The following is a 25,661-nucleotide window of genomic DNA, read 5'->3' on the forward strand; positions in this document are numbered from 1 at the left end:
AAAGGTGTTCCTGTGAGCTCTCATGTTCTTTTCTGTGTTATCAAGAAATAGAATACTTGGGAAATGAAGTTTCTCTCTCAGGAGAGTAAGGCATATGATTGTTCCTTCTTCTATCTCTTTAATAGTATATCAGTCAATATTGGTGGAATGGAATTAGAGTCCCCTCGGGGCAGGGGGTGCCTCACCAGGTCTAGTAGTTCTCCTTGTACCAGTTACATCCTAGAGGATGCTTAACCAAAGTTTCGTGGTGCTGAGGAGGGGAGGCAGAGAATGGTGATATTGGTCCCCTGGTTCTTCCCAAGTAATCACCAGTTGCTGCTGCTGGTTTTTTTTTTCTTCTCTTATTTTTACGATTAGGTCATTCTGGACAGGAAAAAGAAATTATGTTGACACACAGTTGTTCCCTCTCCACCGTCTTCTCCCCTTCCCCCTCAACTCTGGAAACTTTCTGGCCACCACCATGCCATGAACTCTAATCTTTTTATATCATTCTGTGGTGGAGTTTGTAATGTTATTTCCAACAATGATAGTTACAGGAGATAGGATTTTTATAGGGCTGGTTATTTATGGCCTAGTTACTGATGGATACAGCAGATGCAATTTCACGGATTCGATCTGAAGAGAGGAGCTTCCCAGCGTGGCTTAAAGAGGTGTGTTGTGCAGAGAAAACAAAAAGGGAGTGAGGTATTTATTTTGTGGTCAGGAGAGAGGTCAGTGTTCAGGGGTGGAAGGTGGCAACCAGCAGGTGGGCTGCTGGGGACTCCATGTGTTGCCCAGCCTCAATAAACCTTGACGAAACATTAATAGTCTTAACCATTACTCAAACCAGGGAAGACCCTAATAAGGCCTATGCTTCCCGAGTCTTGGTTGTCTGTCTCTGATGAGTTCATTTATTTCCCACTAGTAGAGAACAGGAGAGCTAAGTAGGGAATGGAGCAGGGAAAATGTTCTCCTGGTATTCATGAAGGGAAGGAGGATGGTGTTTACCAATGAAGGACTAAAAAATTAACTGGGATTCCTTGCAAAAATTTAGAGCATATTATTGAAGGATCTGAGAAAGTGAAAGTGTGACCAATGAGAACTAATATGGGTTCAACAGGAAGAGGACATGCCAGACGAAACTCATTTCCCTTTTTGACAGGTTTTCTAGACGGGTTGATCTGGGGCATGCCAAGGATGTATGCACCATGTAGCCGGAATTTAGCAAGCATTTGACAAAGCTTCTCATGATATCATGGATAGAGAAGTATGGGTTAGAGATGGTACACTTAGGTGAATTTGGAAATAATTAAATGACTGGAGAGGAGCTTTAGAGATTCACAGGGTTTCTTAAACTGGGGTCCTTGAACTTCTTGAGAATATGTTGCCGACTGTATTTCAATATTATTGATTTCCTTTTAAATTCCATGTATTTGATCTTATGCACTTCAAACATTATTCTGAGGAGTCCACAGAAACACAAGACTAATAACACAAAAAACAGTTAAGAACACAGAGGTATGCTAGCGACAGCTTGAATCTGCTTGTGAGAGCTAACCATTAAATATTCAGAGTGAGCATGTACATGTTGGAAATCAGCAAATACTACAAATTGGGGCTGGATTTATTGCTTTGTTGGTTGTTTAGACTTAAGAAAGTAATGGCTAAAATGTTTTTAACTAGGGTTAAACTTATGCCCTGTCTATATTCCCCTCTCCTATGGCGCAGGTTGTTAAATATTAACTGGAACACTTGTGGTTAAGAATCATGGTAAGATTTCTGATTCTCTCTCCTGGTCACCACACTCCACATACCCATTTGTTAGTGTCCTCCCTGAACTGTGATGGCCATAATTGGGCACATAACTGCAGATGTTATTAGAGGACAGCAGGATCATCATCTGGTCCCCACCTCACTCTGAGTCACCTCAGTTTTTCCAGCTGTCCTAACATTGTTGATTCATGGAATAATGACAATAGACGTCATTAATGCTATTCATTAATTACACAAACGCTTGCTAAGTACCTACTTTGTATAGTGCTGTAAGCTTGGCAGTGAGTGGGGATGGGAGAGAGATGAAATAAAAATATAAACAATAAATATAGAGTCCCTAACCTTAAGGAGTTCATAAAAGTTTCCAGTCACAGATGAGCTATGTATAACAATATACATAATGGAAATTATAAATGTATGAGTGCATAGGTACAATAAAGTGTTAGAAAATGAGGGAGAAGCCACTTTCTTGGGGTTGGGGGTAGTGGTTCTGGGAATGCTAGAGGAGGTGGTTTTTGAGCCCTGGGCCTTAAAAAACAAGCAGGATATGTCCACCAGCAGAGATGAGGAGGAAGAATGGGGAACAGTCAGAAGAGAGTAAACAGGTGTGAAAGTATGAGGTGGTAAAGAGATAGCAAGTAATCTACCTTATTCATCAGGGGGATTTCCAGTGAAATACATCTGGAAAGGTATGTTGGAGTCAGTCAATAAACATTTGTTAAGTGCCTACTATGTGTGGTCTTTAGTGACAAGCTATATCACTAGAGGTCACCTAGTCCAGCCCATCACTGAGGGAGAAGCTACTTAATATCATCACCAACAATGGCCACTGAGAATTCACCTGAAGACCTCTCATGAAGTGAGATCCCTCTACCATTAAGGTAGGCCATTTAACTTTTGGAAACTCTAAATTGTTAAGAAGTTTTCTTTCCATTAAATTACTATCTGCTTCTCTCCAACTGGCACTTACCATTCTTAGAATCAAACAAGACAAGGGATCAACCCTATCCTTCAATGGCATGATTTCAAGTCCCCTCCCAATCCTGGTTACCCTACTCTGGGCAGATCTATAATTGGGTCCAATATTTCATATGGGGCCTGATTGACTAGGACTGAGGGACAACCACCATCACCTTCATTTTGGAAACTGTGTCTCTCAATGAAGCTTAGATTGTATTAGGTTTGGTTTTGTTTGTTTGGGCTAATCCATTGCAATGTGGACTAGTCTTAAGTTCATTAAGCACAGGTAGCATGTTGCTTGGGGCAGCTAGGTGGTATAGTGGATAGAATGTTGGGTCTGAAGTCAGGAAGACCATCTTTTTGAGTTCAAATCTGGTCTTGGACATTTAGTAGCTGTGTATCCCTGGGCCAGTCACTTAACCCAATTTGCCTTAGTTCCTCATCTGTAAAATGAGATACAGAAGGAATTGGCAAGCCACTCCAGTACTTCTGCCAAGAAAACCCCAAATGAGGTCACAAAGAGTTGGACATGTCTGAAACAACTGACGAACAACAAAGCATGCTGTTCATGTGGTAAGATTGGAGGACATGGGTTAGTACAGATAAAAAAAGACCTGGCTTATGGTTTGAAACTACCAAGTGAGAAAATCCCATTAGCTCCCCAGGAAATTTTCTGGTCCCTCACTTTCACACCAATAGCTCTCTAGTACTGTAGATTCTGGAGTTATAGCTTGACCTGGAATCTGAGGCAACTTGGTATGGTAGAAGAAACATTGGACTTGGGTTCCAAGGCCCTTAGGTTCGAGTCCTGGATCTGATACTTCCTATAGCTGCATGACCTTGGGCAACTCTATTTACCTTCTCTGACCTTAATTTTTCTCCTATGTCAACAACAGGGATTTAATACCTATATCTTCCTCCTAGTGTTGTTTGATGGAATGTGCATATTCCTAGCAAAGGGCCCTGCCTATTGACAAATGTTTGTTGAGTTGAATTCTCATGAGGTCATATTACTCACATTTTGGTTTATTTCTAATGAATATGGATTGATGAGGCTTTGGAATGACCATGCTTGTTGCTTATGGTGTTCAGCTGTTTCAGTTGTGAATGACTCCTTTTGACCCTTTTTGGGGTTTTCTTGACAAAGATCCTTGAGTAGTTTGTTATTTCCTTCTCCAGCTCATTTTACAGATGAGAAATTGAGGCAAACAGGGTTAAGTGACTTGAAAGTGTCTGAGGCTGGTTTGAACTAAGGTCTTCCTGATTCCAAGCCTGATGCTTTGTCCACTGCACCACCTAGCTGTCCCTAGTATGGTTACATATACCTATCTCCAAACTCCTATTTAAATTTCAAGCCTGGAAAGCTGATAATGAAATACATCTCCTTTTTTTAAATATAGAGGTGGGGGGACTATAGGTATGGAATATGGTATATTCTGTCAGATATAGTCACTATGTCAGTTGGGTTTGCTTAAGTGTTTTTCTTTGTTACAGATAGGGTTCTGTGATGGAGGTGGGGTTAGTGGAAATTATTGAAGCAAAAAAGCAAAGACAATGATAGATTAAAAAAAAAAACTTTTTACCTACTCAGCCTATCTTGTTGGTATTTTTTAAGCAAGTAACATTCTGTTTGACCAGTATTTTGTTATAGTCCCTTTGGGAATCTGGTCCTTCTTTTCACAGACTGATGAAAGGGTAGGTCCAGGTGAAAGTCCCTAGTAGGTAGTTGGAGCTAAGTAATGAGAACAGGACTGAAGATTTAGACTTAAGTCATCCACAAATCTGAATCTATGGGAATTGATGAGAGATGGGATCACCAAAGAAGAGAAACATAAAAGAAGATATTTAAGGCAGAATCTTAAGGGATTTAAGGCCTGATGGTGATGCTGACAATGACCATGGTGATGATGAAGTCTAACAAGCCCATATTGGGAGGCTCTGCAATGATGGTGTTGAAGGGAGTTGCCAATGAATGATGGAACCCTGGACCCTGGAAAGTAGAAAAAGCACTGGAGGGGCTGAGTTCAAATTCTTCTCTGATGCTTATTTAAGGCAAGGTATTATAATATTGGAAGAGGCAGCTATATGGCTCAGTGTTTAGAGCACTGGGCTTGGAGTCAGGAAGACCTGATTTCAAATACAATCTCAGAACTAGCTGTGTGATCCTGGACAAGTCACTTAACCTTTAATCCTTAACCTTAATCCACTGGAGAAGGAAATGGCAAATCATTCCATTATCTTTGGCAAGAAAACCCAATGAACACTGTTGGTGTGATATGGTCGACTGGGTTCCAAAGAGTTGTTCAGGACTGAACAATTAATATTGGAAAGAGGGCTGGACCCAGAGCTTGTGCCATGAGGCTCAAATGACTCAATTAATATAAAACACGTTGCAAATCTTAAAGGGCCATATAAATACCAGTTACGCTGATAATGATGATGTCACCAGGCCTCCAGTCTGGTGATGTCTTCATTTACTAAGCCTTCTACTATTGCACTCCTGCTCATGCCAAGCAATATTTATAGAGCAAAATGGGGATGTTCTAGTAAATGTCTAATAACCAAGCTCTCTGAGGAAAAAAATGTATGCTTGTATACTGCTAAGTTTAATTTGCATTATTAACACTTTCCTAAGTTTAGACAGTCAAAAATAAATAAATTGAGCCCTAATTTATGCAGACTGCCAATTTCTGAGTTGTCAATGCTCACACTGAAAATTTAACAATTTGGTTCACAAGCTGGTCAAAGCTGGTTCCAGCACACATATTTATTTCTGGCTGGATTTAATTTACAAGAGGCCTGAATTTTCAAAATCCACCCCTGGAATTTACTATCTGTATGACTACTGGTCAAGTCTCTCAACCTTTTTGGGCCAAGCCTCAGATATCTCCCCTGAAAAACGAGGAATGTTGAGTCAGATGGACTCTGAGATCCCTTCTTGCCTATATTGTATGACTCTAGTCAGTCATTAAAGTCAGTCAGTCAATCCACAAACATAAATTTATCAAGTACTTATTATGTGCCAAGTATGTGTTAAGCACTGGGGATACACAGAAAGGCAAAAACAGCTCCTGCTATCAAGAAGTTCAAAATCTAATAGTGGGAGAGAGAATATGCAAACAACTGCTTACAAAGAAGATAGCTAAAGGTAATCTCAGAAGGAAGGCACTCATAGTGGAAGGGAAACTTTGGTGATGTTAACTCAGTGAGTTACTATAATAGCAGGAATTATAATATTAATGACTAACAAAAACTGGCACTTCTCTAAAGCTTTAAGGTTTGCGAAGCACTTTATTTGTTTGTCCTTCATTCTCAAAGAAGACCACCAATAACATCACATGCTGATATCTTGCCTGTGACCTGGATTCAAGTGAAGCAGAGCTGGAATGATTTGCCATTTCCTTCTCCAGTGGATTAAGGCAAACAGAGGTTAAGTGACTTGTCCAGGATCACACAGCTAGTTCTGAGATTGTATTTGAAATCAGGTCTTCACTGTCAGCCTCACTGTCTCTTCCAGAGTCAGAAGTCCAGTGGCAAGATAAAAGTCACGATCACTAGCTATAACCTTGGCCTTCCCAGACCTCAGTTTATCTGAGACATTGCCCATTCAATTCTAAGGACTAGGTAAGAATCGAGCAGTATGTTCCATCTCAAATACCTTTGCACAGGCTGTCCCCTGAGAAAAAGCATGGTAGTAGAATGTATGCATGAATGCTCAGCTCCTAAAATCTAGATCTCAATCTTCTGATTTTGCATTCATACATGCATTGCCCCTAGAGGGTGGCTAAGAATCCAACAATTGAAGAGTGATAGATTAGGAGTGGGGTTACCAAAGGATAAAGATTTGCAGGATGAGAATGGTGGAAGGTAGGAGGAGTGAGGACAGCGTTCCCCAGCAGCTTCTCACAGTGGGCCTCACACATGGTAGGTGATCTATAAATATTTATCAAATGAATGCATAAAGATGCAGTATTACAAAAAAACTTCATCAAGTTTTCTAAATGATGCTGCACAGATCTCAGAGAGTGAAGACACTCTGTTTTTCATCTCTAAGAAAACAGTACTGCCTTCCTTTCCCCTGACTCCTTTGCCACCTCCCCATGCTCATCCTTTATGGCATAGTGCTTAATCCTTCCCATGATTACAAGAGGTAGCTATTATAGGCGTTACTAACCCTATTTTACAAGTGAAGAAAAAGGCCCAGGGACAATGAGTGATTATGCCCATGGCCAAATATCTAGTTAAGTACCAGGAGTCGATTTGAAGCCTAGGCTTCTACTGCTCCATAGTCTTCCCCAATGTATCCCCCTTCCTCTAACAATGATGAATGTGTAACAACCACCAAGGAAGAATAGACTCTTAAGCACAAAAAATACCTAGAAAAGGTGTCAGAGAACAACCCCATTGCCTTGTTGGGGAAGCTGTTCCTACTGGAGGTGGATCTGAAGGTGATGAAGATCCTCTTTACAGGAAAGAACAATTACAGCCTCTCAGGGCATCGATTTTTACATATCTCTATGAAGGGTCCATATCTAAAGGAAGGGAGTCAGGGAAAGAAAATGCTAGTAAAGGGGGTAGCTAGGTGGTACAGTGGATAAGGCACCAGCCTTAGACACTTGACACTAGCTGTGTGACCCTGGGCAAGTCACTTAACCCTCATTACCCTGCCCCGCAAAAAAAAAGAGGAGAGAAGAGGAGAGGAGAGGAGAGGAGAGGAGAGGAGAGGAGAGGAAAAACTAGTAAGAAAGAATATATGTGTGAGGGAAGCTTAAGACCTAAATGGAGTCAGGAGTTCTGGGTTTGAATTCTAGTTCTGACACTTATAATAGCTACCTGTGTGGCCTTGGGCAAATCATTTAGCTTCTTTGAGCCTCATTTTTCTCTTCTGTAAAATGGGAGTATAATAATATACCTATACGTGAGGGAAAAATTCATCCTCTTCTCAATAATTCTCAGGAACTCAGCAGCGAGGTGACAAAGGCTTTATTTTCTTCTCATGAGAAGGAGGCTCCCTAGTGTGCATCTAGTGGGTGCCCCCAAAAACGGGGGCTCGCAGGCCCTGTTTTATACTCTAGTCCCTAACTCAAATGGACCTTCCCCTTTTTCATCACTGGTCAGGGTTACAATCTACGCGGGAAAACTAGCTAATCAGAACGCAGTATTCCCACCCCTCTTCTTTGTATGCGCATAACTCAGGAGTGGACCTTATACTTCCTTATGTGGACAGAACTCTGGAGAGGACCTAATTGAGACCAGGGCTCCTTGAACCATGTGACCTTGCTAACCTGAGTGGGAGGAGGGGATCTGAGACCTTTGTCCTACAAACAGGTCAGGGGAGTATGGCTATTATATCCACATTGAGAGGAGACAATTACCCATTTCTCACAATGTACATAGGGATATTATGAGGTTTTCCTCTCATATCCAATCAAGATCATCAAGTTAAAGTCAGTTTGTGAACTGTATAGTACAACATAAATGCACACCATTATTATTATTGTTGTTATTATTATTAATTTATCTGTGGTGTGACATTAAGCCACTCAATCTCTCTCTGTGCATGTGTCCCCTGATTAAAAATCAGGAAAAATAATGTTTACTTTGACTTTTCAGAAAGGATACTTTGGGCATATAGAAACTCTTCTTGCATCTGTTTCTCTACAACAACTGTTCTAAATATCTTTCTCTTCCCTGAAGTCCCTAACCATACCCCTCCTTCCCCCACATGCACTTATAGAAGTGGATGGCTTAATCTCCTACTTCACTAAGAAGATGGAATACATTTTTCATGAGCTCCATCAATTTCCTTCTTTCATTCCTTAAAATTGCTCTGTGTCTCTTTCTCTTAACTCTGATGACACTAGAGGCAATATCCCTTTGATTTCACTAATGTCGATCCCCTAGCCATTCCTACTACAGATGCCACGCTCCCTTCTTTTCTTCTTAGATGTCTTCAGTCTTTCTGTTTCTATACTTCTTCCCACCCATCTACAAATATACATAGATCTTCCCAATTCTAGAATGAAATTCTTTCTTTATCCAGGGACTATCCCATTTATTGCCTACCATTTTGTTGATAAACTTTTTGAAAAAAAATGTCTAAAACTGATACCTCCATTTCCCCAACACAATCTGTCTTCTCTCCTAATTACTTTACTGAATGAAATTACTTTCTTTATGGTAATTAGTGGCCTCCTATTGTTTGACCATCTTGTTTGACCTCTGTGTGCATCAGACACTATTGACTACTATATGCTGTTCTATATACTCTTTTCCCCTTTAGCTTCAGAGACATTACATTCTCTTGGGTCTTCTCCTACCTCTCTAACAGTTTCTCCTCTGCCTCTTTTGTTGCATTAGACTGGTTCTTCTTGGTACTCATTGGACCAAACTAGGAGCAAAGGAGTGGAATTGACAGGCAGATTTCTACTTGATTTAAGCAAAACTTCCAAACAATGAGAATGGTTCAAAAGTGGAATGGACTATCCAGGAGGGTAGTGGGTTCTCCATCCATCCATCCACACATCCACCCATCCATTAAGCATCCATCTATCCATCCAACAATAGTTATTACACTTACTATGAACAAGGCACTCCCTAAATGGAAGCTTTAAAGCTGGATATTCATTTACTCCCCAGGGGTGTTTGAGAGCAGTGTCCCACTCATAAATGGTTCAGATGTAGTCTCTGAGCTAATTCCCAACTATGATTCATACCTACTGTGTGCCCAGGAGGAGCATACTAAGAAGTCTCCATCATAGTCTTCTTGCCCTGCAAAGACCTCAGAGTCTGGTCAGAAAGAAGGAAATCAAGCCATCCACATAAAAAGTGACTAATGAACTCAGGCTATGTCTACTAAAGATCAAATAAGGGAAAGTCTGGAGTTTAGAGAGCAGGTCAGTAGTTTTGGGAGGTGTGGTAGGAGAAGGTAGAAACAAAAAAAGATTTGCTAAAGACTGGATATGTGGGATGAATATAAGGAGGTGAGTCTGAATCACTGGGAGAATGGTGGTTCCCTTGACAGTAATAGGGAAGTTGGGGAGTTAGGAAGAGGGAAGGGTTAGGGGATGGGGTGGAGGGAAGATACTTTGGCCTCATTACCTTGAATTTTCTGATCTAGATACACACTATATCTCTTTATTGTAAATCCCACAAGGACAGAAACTCAACTCTTTTCTTTGGATCTCTAGCACTATACCTGGCACATAGTAGGTGCTTAATAAATTATTATAGTTCCCCCCAAAAATCCAAGATTTTTTTCTGGTCTAGTTTTTCTGTATTCAACAGACTATCTATTCACTCCTCTTGTCCCAATATTCCTGCTTGGCATGCCTTTCTCTCTTACCCCTCTCAAATAGCCTTCCTCATCCCACATCTGGAAATTGCTATACTTGAAATATTCCAAGCCAGACACTTCCTAGCAGATTGGTGCCTCATTTTCTGTGACTCCAGGAATGGAAAACTAATTAGATTCTTCTGAGAAGGACACCCTCTGACTCCCCCCTCCCCATCTGCCCAACTAAGGTATCCAGGCTAGCAGTTCTGACCCTGAAATTGCTTTGACACCTACCTTGATAAAAGAACTGCCCTGGAAGCATAGACCCTGCAGTGGACCCCTTCTACCTTCTGTGACCCGAGGACCATCACGGCTGAGGCACTTCAGTGACCTCTCTTCTGCACGTACATCATACCATTCTCTTCCTACTCTATGTTTGAAGGTGTTAGCCTGTGCCCTGGTGTGAAGAGATTTACCCTAGCTGGCAGGTGCCATCCCTAGTCCTAGTGAAAGGTTCTCTCACTGGGCTTTTTCAGTCCCCTTCCCTAGTTATTCCCTTCCTCTGGCCTTCTTGGGCCACTCTAGCTAAGTCCCTCGGCATTCCCTTAAATATAGCAAATAAAAGGGCCTATTGTGTTTCATCATTGAGAAATGGCTCATCGAATCCTTCTGTGACTCTGACATAAATGTTTGTTGAATTGATTTGAACTGAAATCCACATAATATAAGATTCCGGGAACTGGGCAAGGAAATGTGATTTGAGTTTGGGGGAAATGGAAAAGAACACAAAGAGAAGGGTCAGTAAAACACCAAGCAGGGGAAAGAAGGGGCTTAGACTAATGATTTATCTCAGCAAAGAATCAGTCTGAGGCATTGGGATTCAGGCTCTCTGCCAGCCTCCACACCCTCCCCATTAAGCTGAAGGCAATGCAGCTGAAGCCTGACAAATCAAGCCCTCAACTCCCTATGCCATCTCCCTGGAACCTCAAGTAGTTACAGATGAAGAAACTGAGGCTCAGAGAGGATAAGTTGCTTCCAACACCTACATATACATCTCTGGGACTTGGTTGCTTCCTTCATAAAATGAAGATTCATCTCTGAATCTATGATCCAATTTATCTCGGTAGTAGGCCTTAGTTTCCTTACTTCTAAAATAAGGGGTTTGCACTAAGTGACAGCCTGTTAAGGTCTGCAAAGTGCTTTTCATACAGAATAACTTTTGAGCATCACAACGTCCTTGTGAAGCAGACATTACAGTAGATATTATTATCCCCATCTTAAAGAAGGGAAAACTGAAGTCAGAGGTTCAATTGACTTGCTTATGTTCACACATTTCTTAATGGTCTGAAACAATATGAGAACCTTGGATTATCTGCTTTCCAGAAAGGCACAAGACTAGAAAACCATGCCAGAGACTCTGGGATTGGCCGAGGAAACCACCAGAATGCAGCCTTGAATGCATTTTGAGGAGTGGAGATAGTATCAGCCTCCTCGGCAAATGTGGCAACTTGTTATACCCAAGGGGAAACCAAAAGAAGATCCCATTGCACCCAATTCACCAGGAATTCACTAAGCATCTAAAATAACCAAGGCATTATTTTGTTCTCTAGGTATACAAAGACAAAAATTAAAAAAAAAAAAAAGATTAGTCCCTACCCTCAAGGACATTACATTTGGGGAAGAGGGAGGGAAGAGTAGAACAAAAAAAGTAAACAAATACATCATAATTTGAGTAGGAAGAGAGTACTAACAATGAGGAGGAGAGGGGATCAGGGGAGGCCTCCTGTAGGAGGTGCCACATGAGCTGAAATTTGAAGGAAGCTCTTTTCCTTCACTCTTTAATGTTCTTGTAGGCATATGGCAGGCAACCAGAGGCTTCAGCATGCACTATAAACCGTGTGTCCTGACCTATCGAAAAAATAAAAATCAATATCTCAGGAGAACAGGAGAATCCCTTGTTTTTAAGAGGCAGACGTGGAAAAAAGTGCATTCTAGGCATGGTGAACAGCTTGGACAAAGGCCCAGAGGTTTTAGATGGAACCAAGAAGAAGAGTTCAAGTCCCATCTCTGACACGGATAGCTTGTGTGTTTCCATCTGAACAAATCATTTAACCTCTCGGTGCTTAAGATACATCTCTGAGATTATAAATTTCAGAGCAAGGGCCCATCTGCATTAAATGATAGAGTCCCCTCCTCTAGAATTCCCAGTACCACTGAAATTAAAGGTTTAGTCCCCACCTCCTATTTTACCTAACACAGGTATTCTTAATCTTATTTGGGTAATAGATCTCTTTGGCAGTCAGTTGAAACTTATGGACCCTTTCTCAGAATAATGTTTTAAATAACTAAAATAAATTTCCAATTTCAATTAGAGGTTAGCACAAAATAAAGGTGTGACTTTTCTCCCATATCCTATCCAAACTCAAAGATTCCCTATAATCTCTCCATGGACCCCTGGTTACCAGGTTAAGAAACCCTGACCTAAAGTAATACAGAGGGAGACAGGAGGGTGGAGAATAACATTGCAAGAATAATCAGCAGACACCAGAAGGCTACAGGAACGTCTAGCAATTACTGGGCCTCAGGATGACCTGGTAAACTGAGGCAGCAGACAAGTAACTCTTGTAAGCTAATACAGAGGAGTAAGTTCCTGAGTATATGTAGAACTATAGTCATGTATCCCAATGATATTCTAATGAGGGTAAACACAAGCAAGGACAGGATATTTGCAGCCCTTGAGTGGATGACGCCTGCAAGCATTATGGGGGTGAGAAGATGGAAAGATGAGGATTAATGAATGAAAAGTCCTGAATTTCTGGGAGAGTGAAAAATTGTAGCAATGTTTTGTGCTGTAAGCCTGCTCTCTGTAGATGCTAGCTAGAGCTGTGGAGGCCAATAAAGCATTCAAATAAATCCAACTTGCCTCTATGTTATTCTTGACCCTGGAAAGCCACAGCGGAGGCGGACGAGAAACAGTTTATTTCAATTAACCTTGCACACCCCTGCTCAGTTGTTTTCCTTCATTGTTACGTGCCCAAGAATGTGTGTGTGTGTGAGCGTGTGTGTGTCAACCGGGAACCTCCAGTCTTCATTCTAACCTATGTGACGACTTGAAATGAAATGAAATCCATTATCCCAAGGAAAGCAGAATCCTTCTGATATGAAAAATATCACCATTCATTTTAAAAAAGGTCACTTATAGCATCTGCAGAAGTCCAACAAATGCAAAATCACAGCCACAAAGAAGAGGGACAAGGAGCCCAGAAACTGCCTCAGCGAACACTTAATCTCCCTGACAAAGAAAGACACATGGTATTCAATGACAACACGCTACCTTAGAGTTTAAGTTTATTCACATCACTCTCATTTTGCCCAATAAGAGAAAAAAGGATAGGTTATAAGTAGCATTGCTTCACAAAACACAAAAAGCTGTAGAGGATAGTGGAGACATGGCTAGGACAAGTTCATCCTGAGAGTATTTGTTGACAGAATTGGAAGGTGAAAAAAACACATGAGACAGTAGAAATTTACTGGCATTTTTCCATTGCCGATGATCAATTCTCATCTTGCAATTCTCATCAGCAAGGGCAATAGATACATCCCATTTGGGATTCACCTCTTCAGTACCAAATGCTGAAGAAGTGGCACTTTGGGAAATAAAGTTGGAAAGAAAAGGAAAAAAAATGGGAAGAGCATCATCTGGACTAGGTCCAATTCATAGACAAAAAATCCATGCTGGAGGCACTTAGGCTGATTTTCAAGATGCCTTGAGGAGAGGAAGAGCATGTGCACACACACACACACACACACACACACACACACACACACACACGCACACACACACTGAGGAAAAGATACCAAACAGTTCTTTTACCCTGTACCCTGACCCCCTACACAAAGCAATGCTCTACCTATCAACAAGCTGATTTTTCATCTCAGTGAGAATTTTATATGAGAACGGTCTCTGTACCCACAGAATATATCCTTGATGAAAACATGAGATGGAAACATGCTTTTGTGGATGATAATTTCCAAAAGCAGACCACATCTTTATAGACCCACAACTGTATGAACTGTGTAAAGCATATAAGATCCTGGTGTGTCTGTTGAATATATGTATATATATTTAAACATTTAACTTGGTAGAGCAAAATGCATCCTTGAAAGATCTCTTCAGACAAGATGACTCCCACGCGTACATCAAAATCATTTGAGACTCTATGACAGACAGGACTGCCAAGATAACTTTGCTCAATGATCCGCTGGTATTGATATCAAGCAATGTGTTAAACAGTGAGATAGATGTTCACCTGAGGCATTCACCCATGGCACAGAAGATGTTCTGCATAAAGTCAAGACAGAAAAAGGATTTCCTATTGATAGAGAGATTCTCCAAACATTACTCTATGCAGGCAGTATTATACATTATACTAATTGCAACAAACCCACGTTAGTCAGTCAGTCAATAATAAGCATTTATTAAGTGCCAACTATGTACCAGGCATTGTGTTAAGTGCTCAGTTCAATATTATTCTGTAAACATTGATTAAGAATCCTATGTATCTTAAAACAGGGTCCAGATAGTCAAATCTCTTTCTTAGCCATCATCTCACCAAGTTCAGTTTCTTCCCTGTCCGATCCACTAAATGGCTGTCAAAGAGACATTCCTAAAGCATAGGTATGACCAGGTCACTTTGAAGTTATTGGAATACTTATGAATAATCACTATTATTTAAATGTATATGGTACCGATATATAAGTGCAAAACATTTTTAAAGTATCAGACCAGTGGAACTTCATAACAACATGGTAAGTGGAGAGAGACTGCTTCAGATTGATGAAGGCCTGGGCACTGGTCCTGTTTCTGGTACACACGGGCTGTCTGATCCTGGGCAAATTACTTAATGTCTCAGCACTCCTGGGCACTCCTCAGCACTCCTAAGCTGTTAGTTGCCAGGAAATGCCAATCTACATTGGTGAGGCAATCCAAACCAAACCAAACCAAAAACCCCAAAGCAATCCCAACTCTTTAAAGCAATCATGGAAAGTTATGGTTGTCCTCATTTTAATAATGAGCAAACTGGTCAGAGAGGTTACATGACTTGCCCATGGGGTCACAAAGTTGAAGAGTACATAATAGGAGGGACTTGAACCCAGGTCCAGAAGTCTATGCACTGGGCCATACTCTCCCACCTTCAAACTCAGAAACCTAGAGACTGTCCCATCTCTCTCCTGAAGAGTCTTGCCCATAGAGAATGCCACCTTTCTGAAACCACAAGAAAACAGTAGCTGTTGCATTCTTCAATGCCACAGTTGTTTTTACTTCCCACGAGAGCAGGTATCTTGGTGATTGATGAGTGGGTGTCCAATTGTCCAAATTTATCTGCCGCTAACAGGACATGTCATCTTTCTTTTCTACTCCTCAGCACCACATAGAATGCTTCCAAAGGAATGATCTCCCGAAACTGCTATAATGTATGCTAATAAAAACAGTATACTCATAAACTAGCAGCTTCAGATTTTCAGAGGGGTCCGGGGATCCATAAACCACAGGTAGCAGGCGATCGCTGCTTCCCCATACACATATATCCTTAGCACTCAAAGGTTATTTATCTCTAATTGCTATGCAAGTACAAATTAGTACAACAAACGCACTGTGGCTTGCTGCGGTGGCGCCAGCCGTGAATGGTGAGGACTCCTGCGCAGCTCCCTTAACGATTTCCTGTATTTAATTTCTCCCCCACCGAGGCAGCTTAATGGGAGAAGCAACATTCTTTCACATTTGTTTCACTTCAGAAGTTTGGGCAACTTGTCGAGTCTTACCTGGGAAGGGAGAATCTGCAGGCAGTCGAGCTTGAACCTAATAGACAGGGTATCAGGAGAGAGGGAGGAGAAAGGCCTTCTAGATGGGCTTGAGAGAGTTATTGAGAGTCCCCCAATCAGGTGGTTTATTGGGGTCCCTCGATCCTACTGAACCGGATGACCCTGAGGCTGGCCATTTCCATAAGAGAGGTCTCTCAAGAATGTCAGTGTGTTGAAGGGTATTGGATTTGGGAATCAGGAAGGCCTGGGTTTGAATCCCACCTCAGATATGTAATAGCTACATGACCCTGGACTAGACACTTTTTCTCTCAACTTTGTCTCAGTTACTTCATCTGTGAAATGAACGGATTGGCTTTGGTGACCTTCAATGTCCCTTTCAACTCCAAATCAAAGACTCTAATTCCAGGGCAGCAACAACAGGGCTCAACTCACTGCAGACACTTTCTTAGCTTTGTGACCCTACGTAAGTCACTTAACCTCTCTGAGACTCAGAGGCTAGAACATTGCCTTACAATCAGAAGACTTGGGTTCAAATCCTGTGTCAGATGCTTCCTAGCTGTGTGACCCTGGACAAGTCACTTAACCTCTGTTTGCCTCAGTTTCTTCATCTGTAAAATGAGGGGGATGGATTTGATGGCCCCTTCAGTCCCTTCTATCTCTAAATCTATGACCCTATCATTTAACATGGGCAAGGAACTGTCACTACTATGTTCTATTGCAGGCGTGTCAATTTCAAATAGAATTAAGGGCCACTAAACTGTAGATAAGGATCACTGTAGCTGCACATTGACTTGGAAAACCATATATAAATATTAGCTATCTTCTTTTGTGTTTTCATTTATTTATTTATTCATTCATTCATTCATTCATTTATTCATTCATTTATTCATTCATTCATTCATTCATTCATTCATTTATTTATTTATCTATTTATCTATCTATCTATCTATTTATTTATTCATTTATTCATTCATTTATTTATTTATTTATTGGCAAGGCAATGGGAGTTAAGTGACTTGCCCAGGGTCACACAGCTAGTAAGTGTCTGAGGCTGGGTTTGAACTCAGGTCCTCCTGAATCCAAGAGTGGTGCCTTATCCACTGCACCACCTAGCTGCCCTGTTTTTATTTATTTTAAAAAATATTTTTCCATGAATTACATTTTAACTGGTTTGGGGTTTAAGCTAGCCAGCATCATGCTGCACAACCTCTGGTCTCTAGCACTCTAGCACTCTAGTATCAAGACTCAGTCTGATTATTTATTAGTCTTAACATTTTTTATATTTACAAATCACTGTATAGTTTGTATCCCTAACTTCATTGCTTTTAACGATAAAATGTTATGAGTCCTTATGGCAAAGACAGTGATTCCCACTTTACCAATGAGGAGGTGGTGGGAAACCTGATACTGGCATGAATGAGAGAAAGCTTGTAAGGGGCAAAGGGCTCAGACACGAGTAAGTCCTAGAATTTCAGACACAAGTGAGCTCTGCCTTTTTAAAAGCAAGGTGAGGGACCCTTCATAGTAAGTCACACAGCTATGGAACTGGAAGAGACCTCAGAGGTCATTGAAGCCAACTCTCACATTTTGCAGATGAAAAAACTTGATGATAACAAAACTTACCCAAGGTCACAGAAATGATGATGAGGAGAAGGATAATGATGATGATAATGCCTAGCACTTTTATGGTAGTTTAAGGTTTGCAAAGCACTTTACAATTCTATAATGTTATCCTCACAATAACCCTGGAAGGTAGATGGTATTATTATCTCCATTTTACAGATGAGGAAACTGAGCCTGGAAAAGCTTAAATGACTTGTCCAGGATCACACAGCTAGTAAGTGTCTTGTTTTTGTTTTTGTTTTTTGTTTTTTTTTTTAGTGGGGCAATGAGGGTTAAGTGACTTGCCCAGGGTTACACAGCTAGTAAGTGTCAAGTGTCTGAGGCTGAATTTGAACTCAGGTCCTCCTGAATCCAGGGCCAGTGCTTTATCCACTGTGCCACCTACCTGCCCCAAGTAAGTGTCCTGAAGAAGGATTTCAACTCAGGTCTTCCTGGATTCAGGTGCAACGCTCAACACTGCAGCCTAAGTATTAAGTCCATAACCCTGAATTCAAATCCAGGTCCTCTGAATCCGAATTCACTGCTCTTTCGAAAGGGTAGTGTGGCAGAATGGAAAGAATGCTAAAGTAGGAGTTCTAGGACATGAATTTAATTCCTGGTTTGGTTGCTTACTAGCTGTGTGACCATGGAGAAGTCACACAGCTTTCCTGGATTTGTTTCCTCATCTTTGAAATAGGGGGGTTTAGACTAGATGAATTCTAAGATCCCTTCCAGTTCAAAATCTCTGATTCTATGAATGGATTTTACTGAAGCATGCTACCTCTTTAATTCTATGGGCAGCCTTTTGGAGGTTATAACAAATACCACTTTAGCCCCAAATTCCTGCCAGATGTATAAAAGCTGACAGAAAGGGCTAATGTATTTTCTTGGGCCTGGGCAAGAGTCCAAACTCTTTTAGTACAGTCCTTTCCAAGTTCAGTGACTGAAACTTTCTTCCCTTTCTTTCTTCCCTTCTTTCTTTCATTCTCTCTCTCTCTCTCTCTCTCTCTCTCTCTCTCTCTCTCTCTCTCTCTCTCTCTCTCTCTCTCTCTCTCTCTCTCTCTCTCTCTCTCTCTCTCTCTCTCTCTCTCTCTCTCTCTCTCTCTCCCCCTCCCCCTCCCTCCCTCCCTCTTTCTCTTTCCTTCTTTCTTTTCCTCCTTTCTTTGTTAAAGCAAGTTACTCAAGTGGAGACCATCATGAAATTTTCCAGCAAGGACATGCTTCAAATCAGACACCAATCACTGTAAAACTTAACTGGGCTATAAAAAATATGCAGTGATTTCTCATTACCGTGTACTTAGAACACTCTAATAGTATCTCTAACTGCCAGCCGTGACATTTCTCTGCAGGTACAAGTGTTCAAGGCAGACTAGGGATCTGGGAGCAGTAAATTTCCGCTGTTAAAAATTAACTTGGAGGGAAGGAAAAAGGCCAAAGAAAAAAAAAGGAGCATCACTCTTACCAAAGTGAGGAGCCTTCTGTCCCAGTAACTTCCAGAAAGTCATAGCCATCCTCCAACTGGAAGTCGATAAAGACTAGGGCAATGGTGTCTCCCAGCTCTGCAAGGATGGTCCACGTGCAATCAGCATTGTTTCCATACTCAGAGGGGAAGTGCGGGCTGGAGATGATGCCACTCTGGCCCCTCAGGGTCCCCCCACAGGCATCATCCGCTGCAAAGAAACAGCACAAGGGTCTGGTGAGCTAGCAGAGAACACGTTATCATACACGTTGCGAGTTATGGGTCTAGGGTAGAAGTATTTTATACAGACTTATGAGAAGCATTTTTTTTTTATTTTATAGCTGGTAACTTCCATAAAACATTTTGAAATGCAGTAACCATGCCCGACTCAGCAGGCGCTTCAAGCGTGCGGTAGTGCAGGTGGACTCTTAGCCTTCATAAACAGGGATCCCTCCAGCTGGGTTTAGGGATACCAGATAGTACTAAAAGATTTTGTTGATTTGGTTTGGGGGCTGGCTTATAAATGTAGGAAGATGGTGTGACCCCCTACATTTTCTGATGGGAAGGGCTTCAGTGGACCCCACCATCATTCCAAAGCATCTCCTGCCAATCCACTCTGGTCCCTCCCATGCTGCCCTCCTGTATTTAAAATTCCCATAAGATCTACCAACAGAGCCAGTGTCTAGAAGATAGCAGTGAACTTGTGTTCTAGGAGATGAAGCCTAGAAAGAAAGAAAAAAAGAGATGAGTTTGTGTGTGTGTGTGTGTGTGTGTGTGTGTGTGTGTGTGTGAGAGAGAGAGAGAAAGAGAGAGAGAGAGAGAGAGAGAGAGAGAGAGAGAGAGAGAGAGAGAGAGAGAGAGAGAGAGAGAGAATCCTTGTCTTCAAATATCTAAAGGGCTTTTTTGTGGGGAAGATAAAGTGGGCTTAGCTGGCAGAACTAGGACTCATGGGTGGAAGTTACAAGGGAATAAACTGAGACTTGAAATAAGCATTGGAATGGGCTACCTTGGGAGAACATAGGATTATAGGTTCATAGATTCAGAGCTGGAAAGAACTTTGGAGGTCATCTGGTTCAACCCCTTTGTTTTGCAGATGAGGAAACTGAAGTAGAGAGGAGTGAAATGACTGGCTTGAGGTAGTAACAACACCAGTAACAAATGACGGAGCCAGGATTTGAACCCAGATTTTTCATATCCATTGTTCTTTCTACTGCACCAAATGCATAGTAAGCTTCTCTTCCTTGCAGGTATTCAGTTACTCAGGCAGTAGGCATTTATTAAACACCTACTATGTGCCAGGCACTGTATTTAGCACTGGGGATACAAAAAGTATCAAAAATCATTCCCTGTCCTCAAGCACCTTACAATCTAATGGGGGAGAGACAACAAACAAACAAAAGCAAAAGCTGGATGACCCCCAATCAAGAAGACCATAATGGGGATTCCAGCACTCAGTGAGACTACCATACTAGATCCCCCAAAGATGCCTTCCACTCCTGAGAGTCTATGAGGGCCTGAGAACCTGACTGTAGACTCCATCCCTGGAATCAGGCCTCTCTATAATAACAAAGCATTGCTGGGCAAACACTGCCTAGTGACAATGGAGCTGAATTCGGTCAAATCCCTGTGGAGTGTGGAAAAGGAGGGTGCTTAATTTTAAAACAACAGCAACAATTGGTGCATCTGAAGAGCACATCTTTGCCTCTAGAGGATGATGGGAGCGAGGTCCCCTGCCTGGGGAGGAGGATGGGAGCTGGGCGCTGTGGGAGCAGTAAGAGTCCCCTGCCTGGTGAGCGCTGCCTGAAGTGTTTCTGCAAAGCTCAGCGAGAACCTCTTCTAAAGGATGCTTGTAAAGTGCTTGTTTTCTCTTTACATTTGTTTTGTTGCCACTCCAGCCTAGGAGCTGTCAAGAGAAGTCTCATGCATGAGGAGTCACTGCTCCATGCAGGAATTGCAGCTCACACAGGGAAGAGGAAAGAGGTATCTCCCCCGGTCCCTCCACCCCAAAAACGGGCTTTGCCCTCTCCCCACTCCACCCAGTACTTGGCCAAGGTGTCCTCTCGGATTCATACCCCATTTCAGTTCTCTGACTCTCCATCAAGCTTCCCTATCCACACTTGGGGTCTGCATTACACGTTAATCCTTGTGGCCTATGACATGTTGGCTTTTCTGTTCTTTAACTCTTGCTCCTGATCTATGTTTCAGGTACATTTAGCCCACGTCTCTAACTAGATGATAGGTTCATGAAGGATGTGGACTGTGGGCAGAGTTATAGTTAGGATTTCTTGAACCTGAAACAAAATCACTTGCTGGTGGTGTGAGAAACAAGGTGATCGCACCCAGGGGCAGGTGCAGTGCCTCTCCCATCACCCCATGGCATGGCTTGTGATCCCCAGTCCCCCAAATTTCCGAAGGATGCAAAGGTTGTGGAGAAAGCAGAAGATAACACAACAAAGTAAATCCTGGGAGAGAGGTGCCACAGTGATGGGATCCTGGGGGTTGGAGAGGGAGTGGGTCAGTCAACGCATGTGGAGTACAGCAAAACGTGAGAGCAGGTGAAGAAGCCCAGCCCAGGAATACTGTCGCTGTGGGACAAAATCCTGCCCTGCCCGAGTTCCAGTCTGAGAGAGTGTTATATTTCTTTGTATCCCTGGTGACTTGAACATCAGAAAACACCACCCTCCCAGTCAGCCAAACCAGTAACTTTCAAGTCAACTTTGATTCCTTCTTCCCCTTATGTCCCACAATCAATCAATGACCACATCCTGTCAATTCTTCCCATGAACCATCTCTTAAATCAGTTTCCTCCTTTCCTTTCCCACTACCACCACTTTATTTGAGGTCCTCAATATCTCTCGCAGAGTCTATGTTAATACCCTCTCCATTGATCTCCTTTCTTCCAGCCTCTCACCTCTCCCATCCAGCCTAAACACACTGTCAAAGTAATCTCTCTAGTACACTCAATCGCTCAATATTTACTAAGCCTCTACTCTCCTGGCCACTGGGGTGGGAGTGGGGGTGGGGTCTGAAGAAGACACAAAGATGAATAAAACATAGCTTATGAACTAAGTCTTAGTACTTATAATGGAGATGAGACACATATCTATAGAGATAGCTACGAGGCACAGTGTTGGGTTTGGAGCCAGAGAACCCTGAGTTCAAATCCTGCCTCAGATATTTACTAGCTGTGACCCTAGGAAAGTCATTTAAGCTCTCTCAGTCTTAGTCTATTCATCTATAAAATGGAGGTAATAATAGCACCTGCCTACCTCACAGAGTTGTTGTGAAAATCAATTGGGATAACCTATGGAGAGAGCTTTGCAAATTTTAAAGTATTATATAAAAGCTTACCCTTAAGACACAAAATTAGCTATAATAAGGTTTAAGAGAAGCACAAAGTGTTTTGAGTTCAAAGAAGGAAGAACTCAATTTCCAGCTGAGAAAGTCAGTAAGGCTTCATAAAGGATATGACATTTGAGTTGGACCTTGAAGGATTCCAATAGGCAGAAATAATGGGAAGATGTTCTCAGAAAGGGAAACATTATGAACAAAGTTACAGGCAGGGGAAACTCTGGGAAATATGAGGAGCTGGTGATCAGTCCATTTTGGCTGAGGCATAGAGTACCTGTAAGGGAGTAATAGACAAGATTGGATAGATTGTGTGTAACCATAGAATAAGAAATTAAGGAATTTGAATTTTTTCTGGTACATGAAGTAGAGACATGGATGATTTCTGAGGAGGGACATGATGTAATTAGAGCAATGACTTAGGAAGATGACTTTGGTAGCATGTGCAGGCTGGATTGGAATGGACAAGCACAGAGATGGTTGGGAAGCTATTATAATCATCCAGATAGCAGGCACTAGTCCTGAGTCCTATGGTAGATCATGTAGAGGAGAACAGATGGGTGTGAGGGATACTATGGAGGAAGGGATAGGATTGGGGGACTGATTAGATATAAGCTCCTTGAAGGCAAGAGGCCTTTGGACTTTTGTCAGCATAGCCAACACATAGTACAGTTCCAGGCACATGGTAAGTGCTCAATCAATGTTTGTTCATTGATTTATTGATTGACTGCTCAGATATTAGGGTAAGTAATTAAAATATAATCTCCTTGAAGACAGCCATCTTTGTTCTTATATTTATATCCTCAGTGCTTAGGGTCTGCACTGTACATTTAACATTTGCTGTCAGTTATAAGATGGTGTTTTATGTACTTTTTGTTTTCCCTGTAATTTAATCCTTGCTATTGATATGTTTCAGGTACATTAGCCCATATCTAACTAGACTGTAGGTTCCTGGCATTGTAGTATGTACCTAAAAATGCTCTCTCTGTGTGTCTCTCTGTCTCTGTCTCTGTCTTTGTTTCTGTCTCTGTCTCCCTTCCCCCCACCGTGTGGCCTGCATGCCTGTCTGTCTGTCTTTTATCTCTCTCCTGGGTTATATTTCTAGATTTCTTTATCATATCCCAGGAACTTCTTCATCCTACAAAATCACATCAGCCCTGGAACACATACATCAGTCAATACCCACTGCCTCTGGGGCTCCTCCTTCCATCTGAATAGAAGGCAGAGACCTCTCATCCCAGAACCTCCATTTAAGAACAGAGCCCAGGCCAGCAATCTCTTTATTTCTGTTCCGTCAAGGAAACATTTTGTTTCTTGAGGAACAACAGGGGGGACGATGTAACGATTGGAATAACGCCACCTGCTGGATACTTACTGTAGAAGAGTTCTGCCCATGAAGGGAAGGTCTTTGAGGGCAAGACCAGGAGTCAGGAAGTGACGCGGGCTAGTGGGAGGAGGAAGGAAGAGACTGGCGCTCAGTCTCGCTCTCTTTCCTGGGGACGCTGGCGGAGAAGGGAGCTAAAAATGTGCTCTCCCTTTAATAGATAGAAATCTAGGCCTTTCTCTCTCTCTTTACCAAATTCTTATTCTCCTTAATAAATGCTTAAAAGTCTAACTCTTGCTAAAGCTTGTAATTGATTGGCGACCACTCATTAGATATTTTAGACAGTTTAGCTAGAATTTTAACCCTTAACATTTCCAAGCAGCTGAATTCCTCTGAACTTCTCCATCATGTTCTCAAGCCTCTCCCCCAACCCCTGTGTTTTTGTTTCCTTTCATATACTGTCTACCCTAGTTAGGTTGTAAGGTCCTTGAGGGATGGGACTGTCTTTTGTCTTTCTTTGTATCTCTAACACTTAGCATGGTACCTGACACATAATGGATGATGGAACATCTGTGGTACTGTTACCACAACTTGCTCCTTGGAGTTGCTCAGGGGCTGGTCCCTGCGGTCAAACATTCACCTCTTTGCAGAAGACACTGTGAAGAAGACACTCTATTATACATCCATTATAGAAAAATAAGGATAGAGAAATCCTACAAAACAAGTGTCAAGATCACCCAAACTCTATGCCTTGGTGTTCTGTGACTTCATTGCCAAGGAATGTATTGTGGAGGATGAAGGAAATTTTGTTGGGCAGTATGTTTCAAAAGCAAGTAAGGAAAAAGGTCAAATGTCTTAAAATACTTTCTCCAAGAAGAGAGCAACCTATTTAGATGCCTTATTGTGTCAAGGTGACCCTGGGTTTTCAAAAGTTGAACCAATGAAGTGCTAGCTCAGGTAGGTCCTACTAAGCTAGACAGCCTTCAAAGACAGTACTGGGGACAGGATGAATTTGCTGTGCAAGGACCAGCAGATGTGGAAAAGTAAATCACTAGTAAGCTGGGCACTAGGTAGTAGATTCTTTGGCTATGTCAAAATATGAAAAATGAAATTGACCCTATTTTACTTACTTAAAAGATAGTAAATGGCTGTTTCTAAATACAGAAGCCATTTCAAAATTGGCTACACTCAGTCAGATCATAGACCGCTTAGAGCAGAGGTCAAAATCAATATCAATGGAAGAGAAAGGATAAATGTGAGATGTCAAATGCAATTATAGCAGCTTTGACCTGACTTTTTAAAAACAAGCTGTCAACTCTGTAAAATGAGGAAAAGAAAACAATAAAGTCATTGACTTTCACTATTACCATTCCTTAGAAGGTTTTATCTGATGCAAAGCAGTCAGCACCACAGGGAGGCCAAAAGACCTAAGCATTCACCTTAATCAGAAAACACTTATTCCTTAGATATGATGGTCAAGGTGAACACCAATTTAGACACAGTCATTTTCAAATTATTACAGAAATTCAAGAATGAAGATTTTTGAGCAGTGTCATCTGACAAAAGAGCAAAAAAGCAGGTGAAGAGAAAATCTTGCAAAGACCTTGGCATAAGATATGACTAGGCAGATCATTCTGTTAAAGTTTGCAGATGAAGCCTTTATATATAAGCTCCTTGAGGGCAGGTACTGTCTTTCTTTTTCTGATTTGTATCCCAATCCTTAGCACAGTACCTGGCCTATAGTAGGTACTTAATAAATGTTTACTGAGGGGGCAGCTAGGTGGCACAATGGATAAAGCACCGGCCCTGGATTCAGGAGGACCTGAGTTCAAATCTGGTCTCAGACACTTGACACTTACTAGCTGTGTGACCCTGGGCAAGTCACGTAACCTTCATTACCCCCCCCCAAATGTTTACTGAATTTAATTTATTGAATGAAGCTGGAAAAACAACAGACTTGAAATCAATTTGCCTCTGTTTCTACTGTGATTTGTTATCGTGACTGATAATAATAATAATTAGCATTTATAAAATGCTGTGAACTTTGTAAAACACTCATTTGAGCCCCACAAAAACTCTGTGATATAGGTACTATTATTTTTCTCATTTTATAGATG

The 25,661-nt window shown here is 41.7% G+C and overlaps 1 protein-coding gene across 2 annotated transcripts in view; it reads right to left on the reverse strand.

Annotated features, from left to right (window-relative positions):
• CSMD2 (CUB and Sushi multiple domains 2) overlaps nt 1–25,661 on the reverse strand; it is a 1,007,742-nt gene that overhangs the window by 561,871 nt on the left and 420,210 nt on the right. For both annotated transcript variants that reach the window (XM_043994712.1, XM_043994711.1), the window contains exon 5: nt 18,876–19,083. In XM_043994712.1, coding sequence (XP_043850647.1) covers nt 18,876–19,083 — 208 coding nt within the window. The remainder of the gene's footprint in view (nt 1–18,875; nt 19,084–25,661) is intronic.

The sequence above is a fragment of the Dromiciops gliroides genome, chromosome 3 (genome assembly GCF_019393635.1).
Source record: "Dromiciops gliroides isolate mDroGli1 chromosome 3, mDroGli1.pri, whole genome shotgun sequence".
Taxonomy (NCBI): Eukaryota; Metazoa; Chordata; class Mammalia; order Microbiotheria; family Microbiotheriidae; genus Dromiciops; species Dromiciops gliroides.